The following is a 21,016-nucleotide window of genomic DNA, read 5'->3' on the forward strand; positions in this document are numbered from 1 at the left end:
CTCTAGCGCCCACGAGCCACAACTACTGAGCCTGTGCTCTAGAGCCCATGAGCCACAACTACTGAGCCCACGTGCCACAACTACTGAGCCTGTGCTCTAGAGCCCACGAGCCACGACTACTGAGCCCACGTGCCACGACTACTGAGCCCACGTGCCACAACTACTGAAGCCTGTGCACCTAGAGCCCGTGCTCCGCAACGAGAAGCCACCACAATGAGAAGCCCGTGCACCGCAACGAAGAGTAGCCCCCGCTCACCACAACTAGAGAAAGCCTGCGTGCAGCAACAAAGACCCAACGCAGCCAAAAAGAAAATAAAATAAATTTATATTAAAAAAAACCAAACACTCCTGTTGATTGCATTTTACACATAGGTACTTGCATTTACAGATTTATTGAGAACATTTTTACAATGTTGATGTTCCTTTCCCAAGAATATGCTGTACCTTTCCACTTATTCAGTGCATCCATAAAGTTTTATAGCTTTACATATTTTATTATGTTTATTCCCAGAAACTGTTGTTACTGCGAGTGGAATCTGTTTTTCCTATTACATACTCTAACTGACTAATGATGGTATATGGGAAAACTACCAATTTTCATCTGTTGAGCTTGAAAAGCAGCCAGTTTATTAATTCACTACGTCTAATGAACTATCACCTGCCTATCACCCAGCTCCAACAGGCATCAACATTTTCCCAATCTTATTTCACCTGTTGTGTCCCCACTGTGTGTGTGCACATGAGTCCATCTGTCTGTCTCCTGGAGGGTTGCCGCACAAGTGCCAGGCGTGATATTGCTGCACTCACAGAGACTTCAGGGACTGTCTCCTGGATTTCCTAAACGCACAATCTTATCATCCGCACCCAAAGACCTGAGAGTGTTCAGGAGAGGGGAAGACAGAAGTCACAAATGTGACGACTTTCCTACAAGACCCAGGAAAAAGGTAGGGACCAAACTGAAGTCACAAAGTTCATCCTCTACAGCTCGCAAACTTTCCTCACAGGATCGCTCCTCAAGTTTTCGTTCTGGGTCTATTTTCTCTTGTAAGACAAAATTCTAATAAGCTCTCAGTAACCTAATTTTCCTAACAGCAAACTGACCCAGAAACCTAAAGGGGGAGCGCTGCTGAAGTCAGACACACACCCAGAAACCCCTGAAGTCTGGAGCCATCCGTGTGCAGGCAGTGGTATTTCATTACAATTTCTCACTCCATATATGTGTCTTAGGTCATTTGTTCCAGTTCTGTGGCTGGACTAAAATTTTATCACTACCACACGAGTTAGAAAAGGCTATGACCTGTCCACCTTTTCCAGACTGCTGGGCAGTCTCCAGCTGGTATGGTGCCTTTTTGTGAATTAGCAAAAAGCATCCCCTCTGGACAGATTCAGACCCACAGTCACAGCTTGGAAAGCAGGGGAGCTTGGGAGGGAACAGGAGTTCAGCCCGCCTCACCCAGCCCTCCCACCCCACCACCTCACCCCAGAACCTGGCACGGAGGCCTGGACCTTCCCCTGTGTTCCCATCCCAGACTCCTGGGGTCTTTGCAAATGTCAATATTTTTAACATCCTAATGGACATCATACCTCTTTCCCTGTCAACAAACAGCAAAACTTAAAGAATAATTAGCAATGAAGTTCTGTTACTTCTGGTTAAAATCAGTTTATACCATCAGACGAAATCTCTGAGTCCTCACTCCAAGCACTGTGTGTCTGGAGAAAGCAGAAAGTAGCCCTTAGAAATGGGAAGTATAAGATTCTGTTTGTCCACTCCAGAGACCTACAGTTTCAACACGGAATTCCATTCCTGCAGCTCTGCTGCTGGCCCTCTTGTGTTACCCCCACAGATGTGCTCTGCCCATGGCTCTCGCCGCCTCGTCCGGCAGCACAGGGTCCTGGTCCACAGGCTCCTCCCCTCCTGGTCCACAGGCTCCTCCCCTCCTAGCGGTCCCAGTGAAAAGAGAAGCAGGTGCCACTAGGCAGATGGACATTGTTATAAGGGCCTGGCTCAGGCCTGGGTGGGTGGCAAGTTACTTCCAGCCCTCGTTTTCCAATATTCCTTTCTCTATCCACACCATTTAAATAAAAACAAACAGGTCCACTGTTGAAACAGGCCGTGAGACGAGTGTCACTGTTGTGTTAGGCCGGAGCATGTGCCCTGCTGCTGCAACTGATAGCCTCCCATCACTCCTCTCTGCCAGCAGGACCCAGCTCGGCTCTGCCTGACCTCAGCTCTGCTTGGCTGGCAAGCCGGGGCGGCAGAGGACTATCCCTGCTTAAAGAGTTTTTCCAACATACAACATTTATCAGCCACGGATAAGATTCATGGTGAAGCTAAGTCCATGCCATGTATAGGCAATAAACACAGACAAACAAGCCCACTCAATCCCAGACACACAACTTGCCCCACTCCAGTCCAGATTGTTAAAAAAAAGTTATTCAATATGAGGAAAGGTATGATTTTCAGAATGCCAGTGGGTATTAATAAGACTCTGCTAAAAGAGCTACTCAATTAGCATAGTTTAGTTTAATAAATACCGTATGTTCCTAATTTAAGCTTAAATTGTTATGGCTTAAAAATTTTTTTTGCTGGTTACAGTAAAGGGGCAGAATCAAGAGAAAGAATTTCATGCATTTTAATTAATTCATAAGTCTCCAGTAAAAAATGTATAGCATCAGATTCCTAGGTTTAGCTCAGACTTAGATCTGAGCCATCTTAGATTTTACTTTGCCAGGTCATTTCTCCTAAGATTCAAATTTCTGGGTAGTTTATAACTTTAACCAGGTGTATAAAGTAGGGGTGTTGCTTATTTGCTTATGCTTAGTGTTTAAGTTTTTGTTTTGTTTTGTTTTTTTAAAGACACATGGAATCTGAAAGTAGGAAAGCCAGAATAGGTTGTCATGCATTTGTTTTCAGATTAGGATTCTGAGGCCTGGGGGAATTAACTCAATTCCCCCAGATAAGGAATAGCTTAAGGAGTCAGGGTTAGAATTCAGGTCTGAGGAAAGGAGTTTGCTTTTTCTGAGTAGAGATTACTACCACCTGTCAGGAATGTCAGTACAAGTTGAATACAAAAAGGCAGCCGGCCAGCAGAGATAAGCTGTACATTGTGCTCACCTTAAATCTGGCCACTTTCCTAGCTCTTGATGGGTGACCGGACCATCCCAGTCCTCCGCTGGGTCTGAGCATCAGTCCTGAACACCCTGCCCTCTCCCTACTCCACCCCCAAATCCCACATCAACACAGTAACTGGGAGAGCATTTGGTGGCCCAAATTCTCCGTGAGACCTCACATGCTTTAAAGGGCATAGGAAAAGTCCCTCTTCCTTTCTTACCACGTGTTTTGCCCTGAGCATCACGTCAGACCTTGTCAAAGAGCAGAAGTGGCAGAAGACGATGCCCTGTTCTCAGGGAGGGTATGGTTTCAGTGAAACACACACGAAAGAGCCGGAGAGTAGAGCACAAGGGTCCAGCAGGTGGGGCAGGGGGGACGGCCCCATCACGCCCCAGCAGCCTGGGGAGGGGAGGGAGAGGGGCGGAAATGGGCACAGAGGCAGGAACAGAATTAAGTACCAGCTCCCGTGATGTTACAGAAGCCTCTCCGGGGGAGTCCCATATCCTCAAAAAACTGCCTTAAAATTAAGTTCAGACTTTTGCATTTGTACTTTGGAATTGCTCCCATGAACTGGGCCACCAGAAGGAGCTGCTCCGCCCGCCCTCCACAGCTAATATGCTCAGAGTGAATCCTCCCACCCGGAGTCATTTTCTGAACCAAGAAGCTATATAAGCAAATGGCAACCCTCCAGCTTCATATGCCCCGAGTTCAGACTGCTGCCCCCCAGCAGCCGGCCAGATGCATCCAGCCTTCCTGGACGGGGCCCTGTGCTCCACAACAGGTGCCCAGTGCCCACCTTGGGTGCAAAGCAGTCTATCCACCCACGTGGCAGAGCCGTCCTCAGGGCCCCAGAACAGAGGACAGGAAGTGTGCAGGGCGCCCAGCACACTCACTCAGGAACCTTTCCCCACTCAAAATCGAGGAGAGGTTCAGGACGACACCAGCGTGTTACCTGTTTGACTGTCCTCACATAGAGATGCACGTCCTTGGGGAGCCTGGGGTCCACTGCCACCTCTACACCGAGAAACCCATCACTTCCTTCAGAGCCTTGAGTCCTAACCAGGCTCTGTTCTAGGTGTCAGGACATCCACTCAGAAGGACGAGACCCGGCACAAGCCTCAGCTCTGCTAGAACACAGGACTGAAGCCCACACACTTCTCTTGAAGATCTCCGCTTTGTAATTATCACACGCACTGCTCAGAACGTGGGTGACTGCTTCCCCAAGCCTGAACACCCCTCTATAAAAGAGTGTCAGATGGAAAGCCAGTCACAGTCGGGATGCTGTGTGATGCTTACACTCGCCAGCAGCCCTCCTCTTCACTGACTACACGTGTGTTTTGAAACCCAAGATAAGCAGAGAGACAACAGGACGCTGCTAGTGTTTTTCATACACACACTGAAATTTCTTTTTTTCTGAGCATGGGATTTTAGCAAACATGCTGCTCTCTGGAGCCTCCTGGGCTTGCTCAAATCACAGCTCGGCCACTAACTAGAAACAGAACCTCATGCAAGTTCTTACACTTCCCTGTGCCTCAGTTTCTCCAAGTGTAAATGGAGATTATTAGGACCTGCCTCTTTGTGAGGACTGAATAAGTCAATACATATAAACCACAAACAGCGCCTGGTACATGGTAAGCACTCCATAAGTGTTAGCTATTATTATCAAGTGAACCAAAGTTTACTTGACCAGCTGAAAATTCAAAACACTTTGCAATACATATCCTTGAAGCAAAATGAGTTCATGTGTGTATTTCCCGAGATAGGCTACCCATAGAATACTGGATCAAGGACGGGCATGTTTTTAAGGGTTTCATTAAACTGTCCTCAATAATGACTTACATTTACATAACAGGGTCCCAGGTCTCCTTCCAGGAAGTCCTTGAAACAGGAAATGCCTGTAACTGGGCTGTTTTGTGTTGACTTTTGCTGAGAATCCGCCATCTAGCAAAGCCCCCACAGTAACTCCAGCCTGGAGATGCCAGCGCAGCGCTGGGGCCTCGCTTTCAAGCCCTCAGCTTACTTGGGTGCACGCACCTTTGCCAGCCTGATTTGATTTTCCCCTGGAGACGGGCTGGCCACCATACACACGCTAATAATAGGGACCCCAATTTAATTCCCAGGTCTGAGCCTGGGGCATTTGCCAGGGCTTTAAGGACACTTTGAGTGGGGAAAAAAACACCATCCTCAGGTGAAAAGGTGACACCGTCCATCAACAGAAGCTGAGCAGCCACAAATCACAAAGGGGTGCCTGGGTGCCCAAGGAACGCCCCAGAGTAAGACCTAGGCACACCTGGCCTGACACCTACAGGGTCTGAGCCAGGTACCATCGGAGCCCTGCACCCCCTGTGTGGAACTATTTGTAAGGTTTCAATCAAGCTCACAAACTGTTAAGTAAAATACGTTTTATCCTTTTGGCTTGAGAAGGACACCCCCGGGACTAACTGGAAGGCCAGGTCCAGAATGTGCCCAGTAGGGAGAGCCGCCCCCAGCCTGGCCCCCTTTTCTTTCCACCGACCCCAGCCCCCTCTGGGCTTCATACCACCTTGTAGGGGCCTCGTGCACACACCTGAGGACACCCCAGCAAGTGTGCGTCCACTTCCACTCACACCCTGCACCCTTGCTACGCCCCTCCTCCAGACCTGGGTAGACTCACCCACTGCACAGTCTGTCGGGGGCCCTGGGAGGAGACCAGAGCAGGCTGGATGCAGGCTGGGCACCACTTACGCAGGAGATTCCAGGATCCTGTGTACCTGGACTGGGGTCCAGGGGTGGTCAGGGAGAGGGCCACAAACAGCAGGGGACACGGCCGCTTGGCCCGACTCCGCATTCTGGTGAGAGACACAGGGCAAGGCCCCCTCTTGCCGTGGTCTAGGGGCAGTGCCTCCACTGGGTCCAGACCATCTCCCTCGAGCCCATCAATGCTGTCCCAAGAGGGGGGACACCCGGCTCTTCCAGGCTGTGGTTTACTCTTCCCGTGTGATCACTTCACTCTTAAAAATGTATCTTGAGGGCTTCCCTGGTGGCGCAGTGGTTGAGAGTCTGCCTGCCAATGCAGGGGACACGGGTTCGAGCCCTGGTCTGGGAAGATCCCACATGCCATGGAGCAACTAAGCCAGTGAGCCACAATTGCTGAGCCTGCGCGTCTGGAGCTTGTGCTCCGCAACGGGAGAGGCCGCGATAGTGAGAGGCCCACACACCGTGATGAAGAGTGGCCCCCACTTGCCGCAACTAGAGAAAGCCCTCGCACAGAAACGAAGACCCAACACAGCCATAAATAAATAAATAAATAAATGGATCATCACATTAAAAAAAAAAAAAAAAAAAATGTATCTTGGCCAGAATCTCAGAATCAATTCACACCACCATTTCTGTTGTTGGTCACATTTCAATCCATCAAGTAAATTTGAACTTACACACACACAAATGCAAGTCAGGAAGAATAAAAAAAAAAAAGCAAAGCCAAATTAATTAAAACCTTGCTGGCAATAAACCAACTAAATTTTAGGAAATTTATTTTTCATATAAAATACAGGGACGGGTGACATAGAATTGAACTGTACTGATAACCATCCACAGTGAGTGACAGGTACAGCAGATTCATTTTTCCTTCCACCTTTGTGTACATCTGAAAATTTTCACAATTAAAGGTTAAAGGAAAAGTTTTGGAGCCACGCAGCCCAAAAAAGGAGCCTGGCGAGATCTGATATCACATTCCTCCGGGTGAGTTACAAAAAAAGCCAGGCGGAAGCACGCTAACTCAGTGTGCCTTCTTGTCAATATTACGCGCAGCAAACCTACAACTGGGAAAGGCCTGTTCATGAGCCACGGACACAACAGGCCGCTGCGACCAGGGGTCACCACCCAGGTTTCTCAAGACCGGAGCCCGAAGCCCCCAGCAGTCCCTACCTGCGCTTCAGTCTTTACCCAGGAGGATTCATTCGACTCTCTCAGATGCCCTTAGGCAGGTCAAACTTCAAGTCACTGACCAAATAAACCCAGGCCACGAAGCCTGACAAAGCGGCCAAGGTGGCAGTTTATACAGAGCCTTGCTCGGCTCCATGGCCACGTCTCCAAGTCAAACAAAACTTGACGCTGTGGCCTCTCCCACAGCAGCTGGGAGAACCCAGGCCTGTGTTTACACAGGACCTCTTCCCCCAGAAGCTCAAGGTAATTTCGGGACACTCACTAATTAGCTTAATTAAGTCTCACGGAGCCTCCTGCCCACCCTGCTCCCTGCTCCACAGCACGCATGGCTGGGGGTGGGAGAGGCAGGGCTGCATGACTCACACCCACGTGTAAACACACGTGCACTTGCAGACCACCCTTCCTGGGGGGCTGTCTGGAGAACACTGAACTCTGGAGCATTGCTGCTGGCTCTAAAAATGGACGAAAGTCATGAACTATAGGCACAGTTCCCTTCATCTGGTCTGCACGACGTCTAAAAGCGACAAAGAGAGAGAAGACAGCAAGCGCTTTTTGTCCCAGTACGCAAATAAGAGAACATCTGTATGTTAACTGTGGACGGCAGACCCAGGGGAACTCATACAGGCTCTGGCTTTGTATCTATACTTGAGACGCCTCCTACTGTTGACTCAGGTCATCGAGAAAACTTGATAAAAACCTTTGAAATTGGTGCCAACCTGTTTGGCTTTTCTGCCTCTGGAATTCCTGTTCCCGCTGACCCACATTAAAGATGGATTCTCAACCTAATTCTTTTAGAAGTTGGAACTTGGAAGTATTCCTCCAGCAAACCTCCTGCTGGCAGGCTAGGTGGCCACCTAAGTCACGTTGGAATAGGACTAACCTAGAAAACGGCCAATCAATGATCATCAGTTTTTCCTAAACTCACCACCCAACTCAAGCCCCTATCTCAGCACTGCCTGAAAACACCAGGCAAAGGTGAGCCCCTTTCAATGGGAAGCCTTTTCAAGTTATGATCCTTACGGGTTGAAATGTGCCTTGAACAGCTGTGCTTATGCCTGTTGTGCCCACCCAGCTCTCCTGCCTGTCCCCGTAAAAGCAGCAGCGTGCACCTGCCGCAGAGCTGCACAGAATTTAGGACCACTCAGGGGCCAGGGAGAAACCACTGCCCTCGACAGTGGGAATAAACCCTCGACTTAAGTCTGCTTGACCCCTCATTCCTCACTGGGGAGACCCATCACAGGAAACCACAGCTGACGTGAAAAGTAAGCTGCCCCCAACCTTGAACCTCATGGAATGGCCAGGGTTCCACTGCCAGCTATGCCGGCTGCCACAGGTGTACTGCCCCTCGCAAAAGTAGAGACTGCAACCTTCTGGGGGGAAAAACAATGAAAGCACTCTTAACCTCATCCAGAAAAGGAAAGCAAAAAGCTAGACCTTTAGAACACAGATGGGAATTTCAAGTTCAGAGCCGGTCTATCCAATTGTGATGTGTTTAGAATACTCTAAAAGTCTGAGACAACAACTTTCTACTAACAGAAGGCTCCTACAATCCTTTTCTGGACCAGCAACATCACCAAATGCTACAGCTGCCTTTTAAAAATAGTTTCACTGGAAGAGACCATTGTTTCCGGGTGCGTGAGGAGAGGGGATTCAGAGTACCGTCTAAACGAGCTCCAGAGACGGGCGCGAGCCACGGCCATCAGTGCGGACCCCAGAGACGGGCATGAGACGCTAAGGCTGCTACTGCAGCCACCAAGAAGCCTGTGTGCAAGCACAGGGCACTATCCACACCTCCCCTCCCGGGAGCCTGTGCAGCCTGCCACTGCCAGGGTCCCATGATACAGGGACAACTTCCCCGGGAGAACACACGGCGCGCCTCAGGCTGGTGCGACGTGCAGGCTCACCCCGTATTCTGTGCCCCTCCCTCCCCCCGGCCTGAGTGAGCCAGAGCCCCCTAATCAGCTGCTCCTTTAACCCGTCCTGTCGGAGGAGGAACAGACGCCCTCAGGTGACCTACACGCAGAGGCGGGGCCAAATCCAAAGCTGAACACCGGGAGCTGTGCGAACAGAGAAGAGAAAGGGAAATCTCTCCCAGCAGCCTCAGGAGCAGTGGATTAAATCTCCACAATCAACTTGATGTACCCTGCATCTGTGGAATACCTGAATAGACACCGAATCATCCCAAAATTGAGGCGGTGGGCTTTGGGAGCAACTGTAGACTTAGGGTTTGCTTTCCGCATCTAATTTGTTTCTGGTTTTATGTTTATCTTAGTTTAGTATTTAGAGTTTATTATCATTGGTAGATTTGTTTATTGATTTGGTTGCTCTCTTCCTTTTTTTTATATATATATATATTTTTTTCCTTTTTCTTTTTGTGAGTGTGTATGTGTATGCTTCTTTATGTGATTTTGTCAGTATAGCCTTGCTTTTACCATTTGTCCTAGGGTTCTGTCTGTCTGTTTTTTGTTTTTTTTGTTTTTTTTGTTTTTTTTTTAGTATAGTTTTTATCGCTTGTTACCATTGGTGGATTTGTTTTTTGCTTTGGTTGCTCTTCTTTCTTTCTTTCCTTTTTTTTTTCTTTTTTTTTATTACTTTCAAAATTTTTTATTTTTAATAATTTTTTTATTTTAATAACTTTATTTATTTTCATTTTTGTTTTCTCCCTTTTATTCTGAGCTATGTGGCTGACAGGGTCTTGGTGCTCCAGCCAGGTGTCAGGCCTGTGCCTCTGAGGCGCGAGAGCCAAGTTCAGGACACTGGTCCACCAGAGACCTCCCAGCTCCACATAATATCAAATGGTGAAAGCTCTCCAGAGATCTCCATCTCAATGCTAAGACCCAGCTCCACTCAACGACCAGCAAGCTACAGTGCTGGACACCCTATGCCAAACAACTAGCAAGACAGGAACACAACCCCACCCATTTGCAGAGAGGCTGCCTAAAATCATAATAAGACCACAGACACCCCAAGACACACCACCGGACGTGGTCCTGCCCACCAGAAAGACAAGATCCAGTGTCATCCACCAGAACACAGGCACCAGTCCCCTAAACCAGGAAGCCTACACAATCCACTGAACCAACCTTAGCCACTGGTGGCAGACACCAAAAACAACGGGAACTACGAACCTGCAGCCTGCGAAAAGGGGACCCCAAACACAGTAAGTTAAGCCAAATGAGAAGACAGAGAAACACAGAGCAGATGAAGGAGCAAGGTAAAAACCCACCAGACCAAACAAATGAAGAGGAAATACGCAGTCTACCTGAAAAAGAATTCAGAGTAATGATAGTAAAGATGATCCAAATTCTTGGAAACAGAATGGAGAAAATACAAGAAACATTTAACAAGGACCTAGAAGAACTAAAGAGCAAACAAACAATGATGAACAACACAATAAATGGAATTAAAAATTCTCTAGAAGGAATCAATAGCAGAATAACTGAGGCAGAAGAACGGATAAGTGACGTGGAATATAAAATAGTGGAAATAACTACCACAGAGCAGAATAAAGAAAAAAGAATGAAAAGAATTGAGGACAGTCTCAGAGACCTCTGGGACAACATTAAACACAGCAACATTCGAATTATAGGGGTCCCAGAAGAAGAAGAGAAAAAGAAAGGGACTGACAAAATATTTGAAGAGATTATAGTTGAAAACCTCCCTAATATGGGAAAGGAAATAGTCAATCAAGTCCAGGAAGCACAGAGAGTCCCATACAGGATAAAACCAAGGAGAAACATGCCAAGACACATGTTAATCAAACTATCAAAAATTAAATACAAAGAAAAAATATTAAAAGCAGAAAGGGAAAAACAAACAAAAAAAAAACATACAAGGGAATGCCCATAGGGTTAACAGCTGATCTTTCAGCAGAAACTCTACAAGCTAGAAGGGAGTGGCAGGACATATTTAAAGTGATGAAAGGGGAAAACCTACAATCAAGATTACTCTACCCAGCAAGGATCTCAGTCAGATTCGATGGAGAAATTAAAACCTTTACAGACAAGCAAAAGCTAAGAGAATTCAGCACCACCAAACCAGCTTTACAACAAATGCTAAAGGAATTTCTCTAGGCAGGAAACACAAGAAAAGGAAAAGACCTGTAGGTCTTTTCAATCCCAAACAAACCCAAAACGATTAAGAAAATGATAATAGGAACATACATATCAATAACTACCTTAAACATAAATGGATTAAATGCTCCAACCAAAAGACATAGACTGGTTGAATGGATACAAAAACAAGACCTGCATATATGCTGTTTACAAGAGACCCACTTCAGACCTAGGAACACATACAGACTGAAAGTGAGGGGATGGAAAAAGATATTCCATGCAAATGGAAATCAAAAGAAAGCTGGAGCAGCAATTCTCCTATCAGACAAAATAGACTTTAAAATAAAGACTATTACAAGAGACAAAGAAAGACACTATATAATGATCAAAGGATCAATCCAAGAAGAAGATATAACAATTGTAAATATTTATGCACCCAACATAGGAGCATCTCAATACATAAGGCAAAGGCTAACAGCCATAAAAGCGGAAATCGACAGTAACACAATCATAGCAGGGGACTTTAACACCCCACTTTCACCAATGGACAGATCATCCAAAATGAAAATAAATATGGAAACACAAGCTCTAAATGATACATTAAACAAGATGGACTTAATTGATATTTACAGGACATTCCATCCAAAAACAACAGAATACACTTTCTTCTCAAGTGCTCATGGAACATTCTCCAGGATAGATCATGCCTTGGGTCACAAATCAAGCCTTGGTAAATTTAAGAAAACTGAAATCGTATCAAGTATCTTTTCCAAACACAACGCTATGAGACTAGATATCAATTACAGGAAAAAAATCTGTAAAAACTACAAACACATGTAGGCTAAACAACACACTACTAAATAACCAAGAGATCACTGAAGGGCTTCCCTGGTGGCACAGTGGTTGAGAATCTGCCTGCCAATGCAGGGGACACGGGTTCGAGCCCTGGTCTGGGAAGATCCCACATGCCGTGGAGCAACTATGCCCATGAGCCACAACTACTGAGCCTGCACATCGGGAGCCTGTGTTCTGCAACAAGAGAGGCTGCGATAGTGAGAGGCCTGCACATCGCGATGAAGAGTGGCCCCCGCTTGCTGCAACTAGAGAAAGCCCTCGCACAGAAACGAAGACCAAACACAGCCAAAAATAAATAATAAATAAATAATAAATAAATTTTTAAAAAAAAGAGATCACTGAAGAAATCAAAGAGGAAATCAAAAAATACCTAGAAACAAATGACAATGAAAACACAACAACCCAAAACCTATGGGAGGCAGCAAAAGCAGTTCTAAGAGGGAAGTTTATAGCAATACAATCCTACCTCAAGAAACAAGAAATACATCAAATAAACAACCTAACCTTACACCTAAAGCAATTAGAGAAAGAAGAACAAAAAACCCCCAAAGTTAGCAGAAGGAAAGAAATCATAAAGATCAGAGCAGAAATAAATGAAAAAGAAATGAAGGAAACAATAGCAAAGATCAATAAAACTAAAAGCTGGTTCTTTGAGAAGATAAAAAAAATTGATAAACCATTAGCCAGACTCATCAAGAAAAAAAGGGAGAAGACTCAAATCAATAGAATTAGAAATGAAAAAGGAGAAGTAACAACTGACACTGCAGAAATAAAAAGGATCATGAGAGATTACTATAAGCAACTATATCCCAATAAAATGGACAACCTGGAAGAAATGGACAAATTCTTAGAAAAGCACAACCTTCCGAGACTGAACCAGGAAGAAATAGAAAATATGAACAGACCAATCACAAGCACTGAAATTGAGACTGTGATTAAAAATCTTCCAGCAAACAAAAGCCCAGGACCAGATGGCTTCACAGGCGAATTCTATCAAACATTTCGAGAAGAGCTAACACCTATCCTTCTCAAACTCTTCCAAAATATAGCACAGGGAGGAACACTCCCAAACTTATTCTATGAGGCCACCATCACCCTGATACCAAAACCAGACAAATACGTCACAAAGAAAACTACAGGCCAATATCACTGATGAACATAGATGCAAAAATCCTCAACAAAATACTAGCAAACAGAATCCAACAGCACATTAAAAGGATCATACAACATGATCAAGTGGGGTTTATCCCAGGAATGCAAGGATTCTTCAATATACGCAAATCAATCAATGTGATACACCATATTCACAAATTGAAGGAGAAAAACCATATGATCATCTCAGTAGATGCAGAAAAAGTTTTCGACAAAATTCAACACCGATTTATGATAAACACCCTCCAGAAAGTAGGAATAGAGGGAACTTACCTCAACATAATAAAGGCCATATATGACAAATCCACAGCAAACATCGTTCACAATGGTGAAAAACTGAAACCATTTCCTCTAAGATCAGGAACAAGACAAGGTTGTCCACTTTCACCACTATTATTCAACATAGTTTTGGAAGTTTAGCCACAGCAATCAGAGAAGAAAAAGAAATAAAAGGAATCAAATCGGAAAAGAAGTAAAGCTGTCACTGTTTGCAGATGACATGATACTATACATAGAGAATCCTAAAGATGCTACTCGAAAACTACTAGAGCTAATCAATGAATTTGGTAAAGTAGCAGGATACAAAATTAATGCACAGAAATCTCTTGCATTCCTATACACTAATGATGAAAAATCTGAAAGAGAAATTAAGGAAACACTCCTATTTACCATTGCAACAAAAAAAATAAAATACCTAGGAATAAACCTACCTAAGGAGACAAAAGACCTGTATGCAGAAAACTATAAGACACTGATGAAAGAAATTAAAGATGATACAAACAGATGGAGAGCTATACCATGTTCTTGGATTGGAAGAATCAACATTGTGAAAATGACTATACTGCCCAAAGCAATCTACAGATTCAGTGTAGTCCCTATCAAACTATCAGTGGCATTTTTCACCGAACTAGAACAAAAAATTTCACAATTTGTATGGAAACACAAAAGACCCTGAATAGCCCAAGCAATCTGGAGAAAGAAAAACAGAGCTGGAGGAATCAGGCTCCTGGACTTCAGACTACACTACAAAGCTACAGTAATCAAGACAGTATGGTTCTGGCACAAAAACAGAAATATAGATCAATGGAACAGGATAGAAAGCCCAGAGATAAACCCATGTACATATGGTCACCTTATTTTTGATAAAGGAAGCAAGAATATACAATGGAGAAAAGACAGCCTCTTCCATAAGTGGTGCTAGGAAAACTGGACAGCTACGTGCAAAAGAATGAAATTAGAACACTCCCTAACACCACACACAAAAATGAACTCAAAATGGATTAAAAACCTAAATGTAAGGCCAGACACTATAAAACTCTTAGAGGAAAACATAGGCAGAACACTCTATGACATAAATCACAGCAAGATCCTTTTTGACCCACCTCCTAGAGAAATGGAAATAAAAACAAAAATAAACAAATGGGACCTAATGAAACTTCAAAGCTTTTGCACAGCAAAGGAAAACATAAACAAGATGAAAAGACAACCCTCAGAATGGGAGAAAATATTTGCAAATGAAGCAACTGACAAAGGACTAATCTCCAAAATTTACAAGCAGCTCATCCAGCTCAATATCAAAAAAAACAAACAACCCAATCCATAAATGGGCAGAAGACCTAAATAGACATTTCTCCAAAGAAGATATACAGATGGCCAACAAACACATGAAAGGATGCTCAACATCACTAATCACTAGAGAAATGCAAATCAAAACTACAATGAGGTATCACCTCACACCAGTCAGAATGGCCATCATCAAAAAATCTACAGGACTTCCCTGGTGGCACAGTGGTTAAGAATCTGCCTGCCAATGCAGGGGACACGGGTTCGAGCTCTGGTCTGGGAAGATCCCACATGCCGCGGAGCAACTAAGCCCGTGAGCCACAACTACTGAGCCTGCCTATCTGGAGCCTGTGCTCCGCAACGGGAGAGGCCGCGACAGTGAGAGGCCCGCGCACCGCAATGAAGAGTGGCCCCCACTCGCTGCAACTGGAGAAAGCCCTCGCACAGAAACGAAGACCCAACACAGCCAAAAATAAATAAAGAAATAAATAAATTTAAAAAAAAAATCTACAAACAATAAATGCTGGAGAGGGTGTGGAGAAAAGGGAACCCTCTAGCACTGTTGGTGGGAATGTAAATTGATACAGCCACTATGGAGAACAGTACAGAGGTTCCTTAAAAAACTAAAAATATAACTAACATAGACCCAGCAATCCCACTACTGGGCATATACCCTGAGAAAACCATAATTCAAAAAGAGTCATGTACCACAATGTTCACTGCAGCTCTATTTACAATAGCCAGGACATGGAAGCAAACTAAGTGTCCATCGACAGATGAATGGATAAAGAAGATGTGGCACATATATACATGGAATATTACTCAGCCATAAAAAGAAACGAAATTAAGTGATTTGTAGTGAGGTGGATGGACCTAGAGTCTGTCATACAGAGTGAAGTAAGTCAGAAAGAGAAAAATAAATACCGTATGCTAACACATATATATGGAATCTAAAAAAAGGTTCTGAAGAACCTAGGGGCAGGACAGGAATAAAGACGCAGACATAGAGAACGGACTTGAGGGCATGGGGAGGGGGAAGGGTAAGTTGGGACAAAGTGAGAGAGTGGCATGGACATAAATACACTACCAAATGTAAAATAGATAGCTACTGGGAAGCAGCCGCATAGCACAGGGAGATCAGCTCGGTGCTTTGTGACCACCTAGAAGGGTGGGATAGGGAGGGTGGGAGGGAGATGCAAGAGGGAGGAGATATGGCGATATAAGTATATGTATAGCTGATTCACTTTGTTATAAAGCAGAAACTAACACACCATTGTAAAGCAATTATACTCCAATAAAGATGTTTAAATAAATAAATAAATAAAAATAAAAATAGTTTCGCTTAATTTAAGAAGACTTCACAAGTTAAGTATTCAGCCCAAAGTCTACTGAAAAATGAATGCTAGGTTAAGTGACAAATGTGGACTGCACGTGAGCTGAGGCCCATTCCTATCATTACACCCTCTGTTCTAGAATCCAGACTACTGTAATCACCAACATAATACACATGATTTCAGCCCAAACCTAATTTCCAATGGAAAATATGCATTGTATTACTTTCATTAATCATTTTAAAATCTTCACTTTTGAAAAAATAAAGTCTTTTTATCCCAGTGGCTTGAAAGGAACTCAAATATATAGGAACCTTGCTTAAAGTTGCTGTCATCCAACTGAATAATATTTTAATCTCTTTGATGAAGCAGTAGTTTTGTACCATGCAATTTAATCTCTCAGCTCTGATACATGTGGTATGAAGTAGACATCTAAAATGGAATGGAGATTTCTGTGGTTTTCTTTCAAGACCTTAGCAAATGACCAAATTTGGACTTTTCGGGACAGAGCACAAATTGGAATAATCTGATAATAATTTAATCCATGACTACTGCACACTTATGGTGCTGACAATACTGGAGATGTTGTTTTAGTAACCAAGTGACTGAAAACAAGCCAGATAACTATATGCTAATGAAATGATTAGGGAAGCAGAAATAGAAGAGATGGTCCTTCCAAGATGTATACCGAAGAATCTAATTGAAGAACTGATGCATACAATCTGAAAAAAAAGATGATTCAATTATAAAATGTGGTGGGCGTGAGTGCACAGGTCATCTACCTAAAGGACTGGTGACCCTCCTCTGAGCTTTGTTTAGCTACAAACAGGGGAGATGCTGGACACCAGTTGTAAGCCTACTCTCTAGTGTTCAGGTTGAAGTTCTAACAATTCTACCTGGTTTCGCTCTCTTTGTTACCTGGCCTTCCTCATGAATGTTAGCCACAAAACAAGGTGATTCCAAGAAGCCGCACACTGTACAACAATACAGAAATAGTCACTGGAAGTAAGGTAGAGCTGTTTGCCACCTTAGGCAAGCACGTTTCTTTGCCTCCTCATGCCTCAGTTTACTCCTCTGTAATATGGGGATAATACTAGTCCTTTTGTAGAATTGTGAAAATTAAATGAGATGGTCTCTAAAGCCCTTGACACAATGTTAGTGTCAAGACTTCCTGGAGCTCATAGGTGAAATACACTGACTTGGCAACTGGCTAATGTCAAATACACCAGCACAGAGTCACCAGGTTTTTTGTGGGTTTTTTTGTCTCCAAGTTCTATACTTTGCAGTACTGACGCTTCTCAGCCAAGTATTTACATGAGGCAAAGGTGCCATCAGCGCTTTCTCCGGAGGCTATGTTATGGTGCTTTTGTCCCCATCCCCCCCGGGAGTGAAGGAGGCCATCACAAGGGAACGGGCATTCACTGGTTTCATCAACAGGTGCCAAAGAAAAACAGCGCCAGGCACTTGGTCGGGCTGCCTCCTAAGTCACCCCTCCTGGATGGTCTTGAATATGTAACGGGTCCCGGGGGAGCGCGGGGCAGAAGAGACCAGAGGCGGCTCTCCAAGAACGGACCCCGCCGGCAGGCGCGCAGACCGCAGACCCCTGTGGGCCGCCTGTGCACCCGGGAGCAGCCACACGTGTCTTCTGGCGTCCCCGGCGTCACTTCATTCAAACTGGCCACCCGCCACCCTGAGCGTGCGACCCCCACGCCTCGGCCACCTCCGCGCCGCCCGGGACCGGTCACCTCGGGGACGGGAGGTGCCCGTTTGTCTAGATCTCAGCAAAGGCAGGCGACCTCCCCTCCAGGCATCCTCCCCGGGACAGGGGACCAGGGCGCGGCCCGAGCCCCGGCGCCGCTGCGGAGTCGCCGGCCCGGAGCCCCGGGCGGCGCCGCCTGCCGCACTCACCGAGCGTGGCCACCGTGCCGGCCTCGAAGAGCAAGCAGTCCCCGCGGCCGCGCGCCTCCAGCAGGATGCTGCTCTCCCCCGAGGCCTCCAGCCGCCCGAGCAGCCGCAGCCCTTTGCTCAAAGCCATGGGCGCGCGGCCCGCCGCCGCGGCTCCCCGCGCTCCCGCAACTTCCAGGAGTTTCACTTCGCGCCCACGCCGCCGCCCGGCGCAGGCTCCTCCCCGGCCTCCTCCCCGGCTCCTCGCCGGCCTCCGCCCCGCCGCCTCCTCTGCGCCCGCGCGCGCCGCCCCGGGCAGGTGAGGGCGCGCGGTCGCCTCCCCGCCTCCCGGCCGGCTCCGCCGAGGCGCCGCGCTCCCCCCAGCGGCCAGGCGGCGGTGGGAGGCCGCCGGGCTCGCTCGGGGGCTAATCCGGGGCCCGGGTGCGGAGGGGAAGTCCTCCTGCGGGGGGCGGCAGCCAGGAAGGAGGATTCCACACATTCCTCGGCGCGGAGGAGGCTGCAGTCCGCGGGGCGTCCTAATGCGCCTGAAACGTTACAGGACGCCCGCGGCCTTATACGGGCAGCCGGGGCCTGGCCGGCGCCGCGAGGCTGGAAACCACCGGGGCCGGGCCCTCCGAAGTCCACCCGGCCCTCCGCTGTCCTCCCTGGTCCTCCCGGTCCCGCTCACGCCTCCCTCTCTCGTCTACTTCTGCGACCCTGGACGAGTCCCTTGTTCTCTGTGCCTCAGTAGCCCTACGGGTGAAGCGGGATTAGTAACTGTAGCTACTTCGTAAAGTTGCGGTGAGGATGGAGTGAATTCGTGTAAAGGGCTTGGTGAGTGCCTGGCGAGTGGAAAGTGTTCCCTAAGTGTTGCCTTCTACTAGCTCTCTGTACGGAGGGTACTGCGGTCCACTGTCCACCCCCAGGTAGAATTTGGATCAGAGGTGTATTTTCTCGGAGAGAACTGAGACCCTGATCTCTAGACCTGCCACTTACCTTGTGACCTTGACTTCTCTGAGCCCGCTTTTCTCCTTTGTCAGATGGTGACCGGTACCTGCCCCACCGGCTTACAGGATGGGTGTGGAGTCAGAGGAGCCGAACGCTCGGGGAGTAACGCGCAGGGCCAACTGTGAGATGCTGATGGGTGTGGGTGTGCCCGTGAGGGGGCTCTTCCCTCTCCCTGCCTGCGCCCTTTCCCTCCATCTTGCAATCCCTCCTCCCACTCTGGTGAGTGTGTACAGTCCTTGACTTAAGGGTAGATACTACAATAAGCCAGTTTGTACTCAGACATGTGGACAGCAGCACATATCCGTGCATCCTCCACTGGAGTACGAGGACCTGGCAGCTAGGCAGGGCCCCTCTTGGCACTGGGTTTTAGCCAGGATGTCGGGACTGGTCTGCAGGGGAGGGGAGAGAGAAAGAAGGAGAGGGCTTCCCGGGAAACGCCCTTTGGGTGGGTTTGGGGGGCCTCGTTTCCTTCTCCTGTAAGGGGTGTGTATGGATGGCCCTGAGACCTCCGTCAGGATGTTCCCATCAGGCCCCACACCCAGTTGGTTCCTCTCACACCCATTCTGCTCACATGGAGAAGGCTGTGGGTTAAGCCATTTGTCTCCCGGGCAAGTTCCAGAAGGAGCAGAGCCCCCAGTGGCAAGCAGGATGGTGGCGCCCTTGCAGAACACTCAAGAATGACCAGGAACGCTTCCTGTCTGTGCCAGGGCGCGCGTGGTCCACGCCGAGCGGCCGAGACGCCTCGGCTGCGTCTTCAGGATGACGGAGTGGGAGACAGCTGCACCTGCAGTAGCAGAGACCCCCGACATCAAGCTCTTTGGGAAGTGGAGCACCAATGATGTGCAGATCAATGGCATTTCCCTGCAGGATTACATCGCAGTGAAAGAGAAGTATGCCAAATACCTGCCCCACAGTGCAGGGCGCTATGCGGCCAAGTGCTTCCACAAGGCACAGTGCCCCATCGTGGAGCGCCTCACCAACGCCATGATGATGCATGGCCGCAACAATGGCAAGAAGCTCATGACTGTGCGCATCGTCAAGCACGCCTTTGAGAGCATCTGTTTGCTCACGGGCGAGAACCCCCTGCAGGTCCTGGTGAATGCCATCATCAACAGTGGCCCCCGGGAGGACTCGACCCGCATTGGGCGAGCTGGAACAGTGAGGCGGCAGGCCGTGGACGTGTCCCCGCTGCTGTCCCCCATGTGAATCAGGCCATCTGGCTGCTGTGCACAGGTGCCCATGAGGCCACCTTCCGGAACATCAAGACCATTGCCGAGTGCCTGGCAGACGAGCTCATCAGCGCTGCCAAGGGCTCCTCCAACTCCTACACTATCAAGAAGAAGGATGAGCTGGAACGTGTGGCCAAGTTCAACCGCTGATTGCCTGGCCACAGCTGCAATAAACCTGTTTTCCCTTTGGGGTGGCCCCCCCAAAAAAAAAGAATGACCAGGAACCACCAGACATTCCATCCTCTGTGGATACCCTCTCAGGGAGTGATTTGGGAAATAAAGGAAATGTGAACAACAGCAGAGATTCAAGTCATTCCTGAGCCTTCTGCCCCCTTGTCACAAATTCAGTTATGTGGTGGATATCCCGGGTATGATGCTCATACGCTATCCAAACATTTGTAAAATGGAGACATTATTTCCTCCTGAGAACAGCGTGCCCATTAAATGAGGCAGAGTCGCCTTTGGCCCACTTTTTCTTTCCTTTTAGATGCAAAGCTCACTTCTTCCAGGAAGCCTTCCTGGGATGCTGAGGTTCCAGACAACATTATTTATGTACCCTCAGACTCACAGATGTTCACTTCAGCTCTCACCCGCTCATATGTTGCTTGAGAAGTGTTTTTAGATTTCTCTTAGCCCTGTTTCACAAATTTGGTCATAAGATCTTAGGAAGGGGACCAAGTCTTTTAAAATTTTCTCTCTCTTCTTTCCTGCCTTTCCTAGTATCACATAATTTACAGCTCTGCACAGTGGCATGCTGAACATATTTTAGAAAATTTCCTATAGTCCAGACCAGCACTTGAGCTTTACAGCTTATGGAATCTAAGACGCAACCAACTGTAAGATGAACCACTATTTTATGCACCACTGAGAAAGAAAAAATGGTGCCAATTAAACCATGTAATT

General features: G+C 47.1%; 1 protein-coding gene and 1 pseudogene across 5 annotated transcripts in view; one reads left to right on the forward strand and one right to left on the reverse strand.

The window, feature by feature from the left end:
* The window catches only part of SYNJ2 (synaptojanin 2), a 97,651-nt gene extending 79,573 nt beyond the window's left edge, over positions 1–18,078 (reverse strand). For all 5 annotated transcript variants that reach the window (XM_061206819.1, XM_061206820.1, XM_061206818.1 and 2 more), the window contains exon 1: positions 17,901–18,078. In XM_061206819.1, the coding sequence (XP_061062802.1) occupies positions 17,901–18,027 (127 nt within the window). In that variant the 5' untranslated portion in view covers positions 18,028–18,078. The remainder of the gene's footprint in view (positions 1–17,900) is intronic.
* Positions 18,079–18,323: 245 nt separating this feature from the next.
* LOC133102162 (small ribosomal subunit protein uS7-like) lies at positions 18,324–20,410 on the forward strand (annotated as a pseudogene).
* The last annotated feature ends 606 nt before the right edge of the window (positions 20,411–21,016 follow it).

The sequence above is a fragment of the Eubalaena glacialis genome, chromosome 12 (assembly GCF_028564815.1).
Source record: "Eubalaena glacialis isolate mEubGla1 chromosome 12, mEubGla1.1.hap2.+ XY, whole genome shotgun sequence".
In the NCBI taxonomy this organism is placed as follows: domain Eukaryota; kingdom Metazoa; phylum Chordata; class Mammalia; order Artiodactyla; family Balaenidae; genus Eubalaena; species Eubalaena glacialis.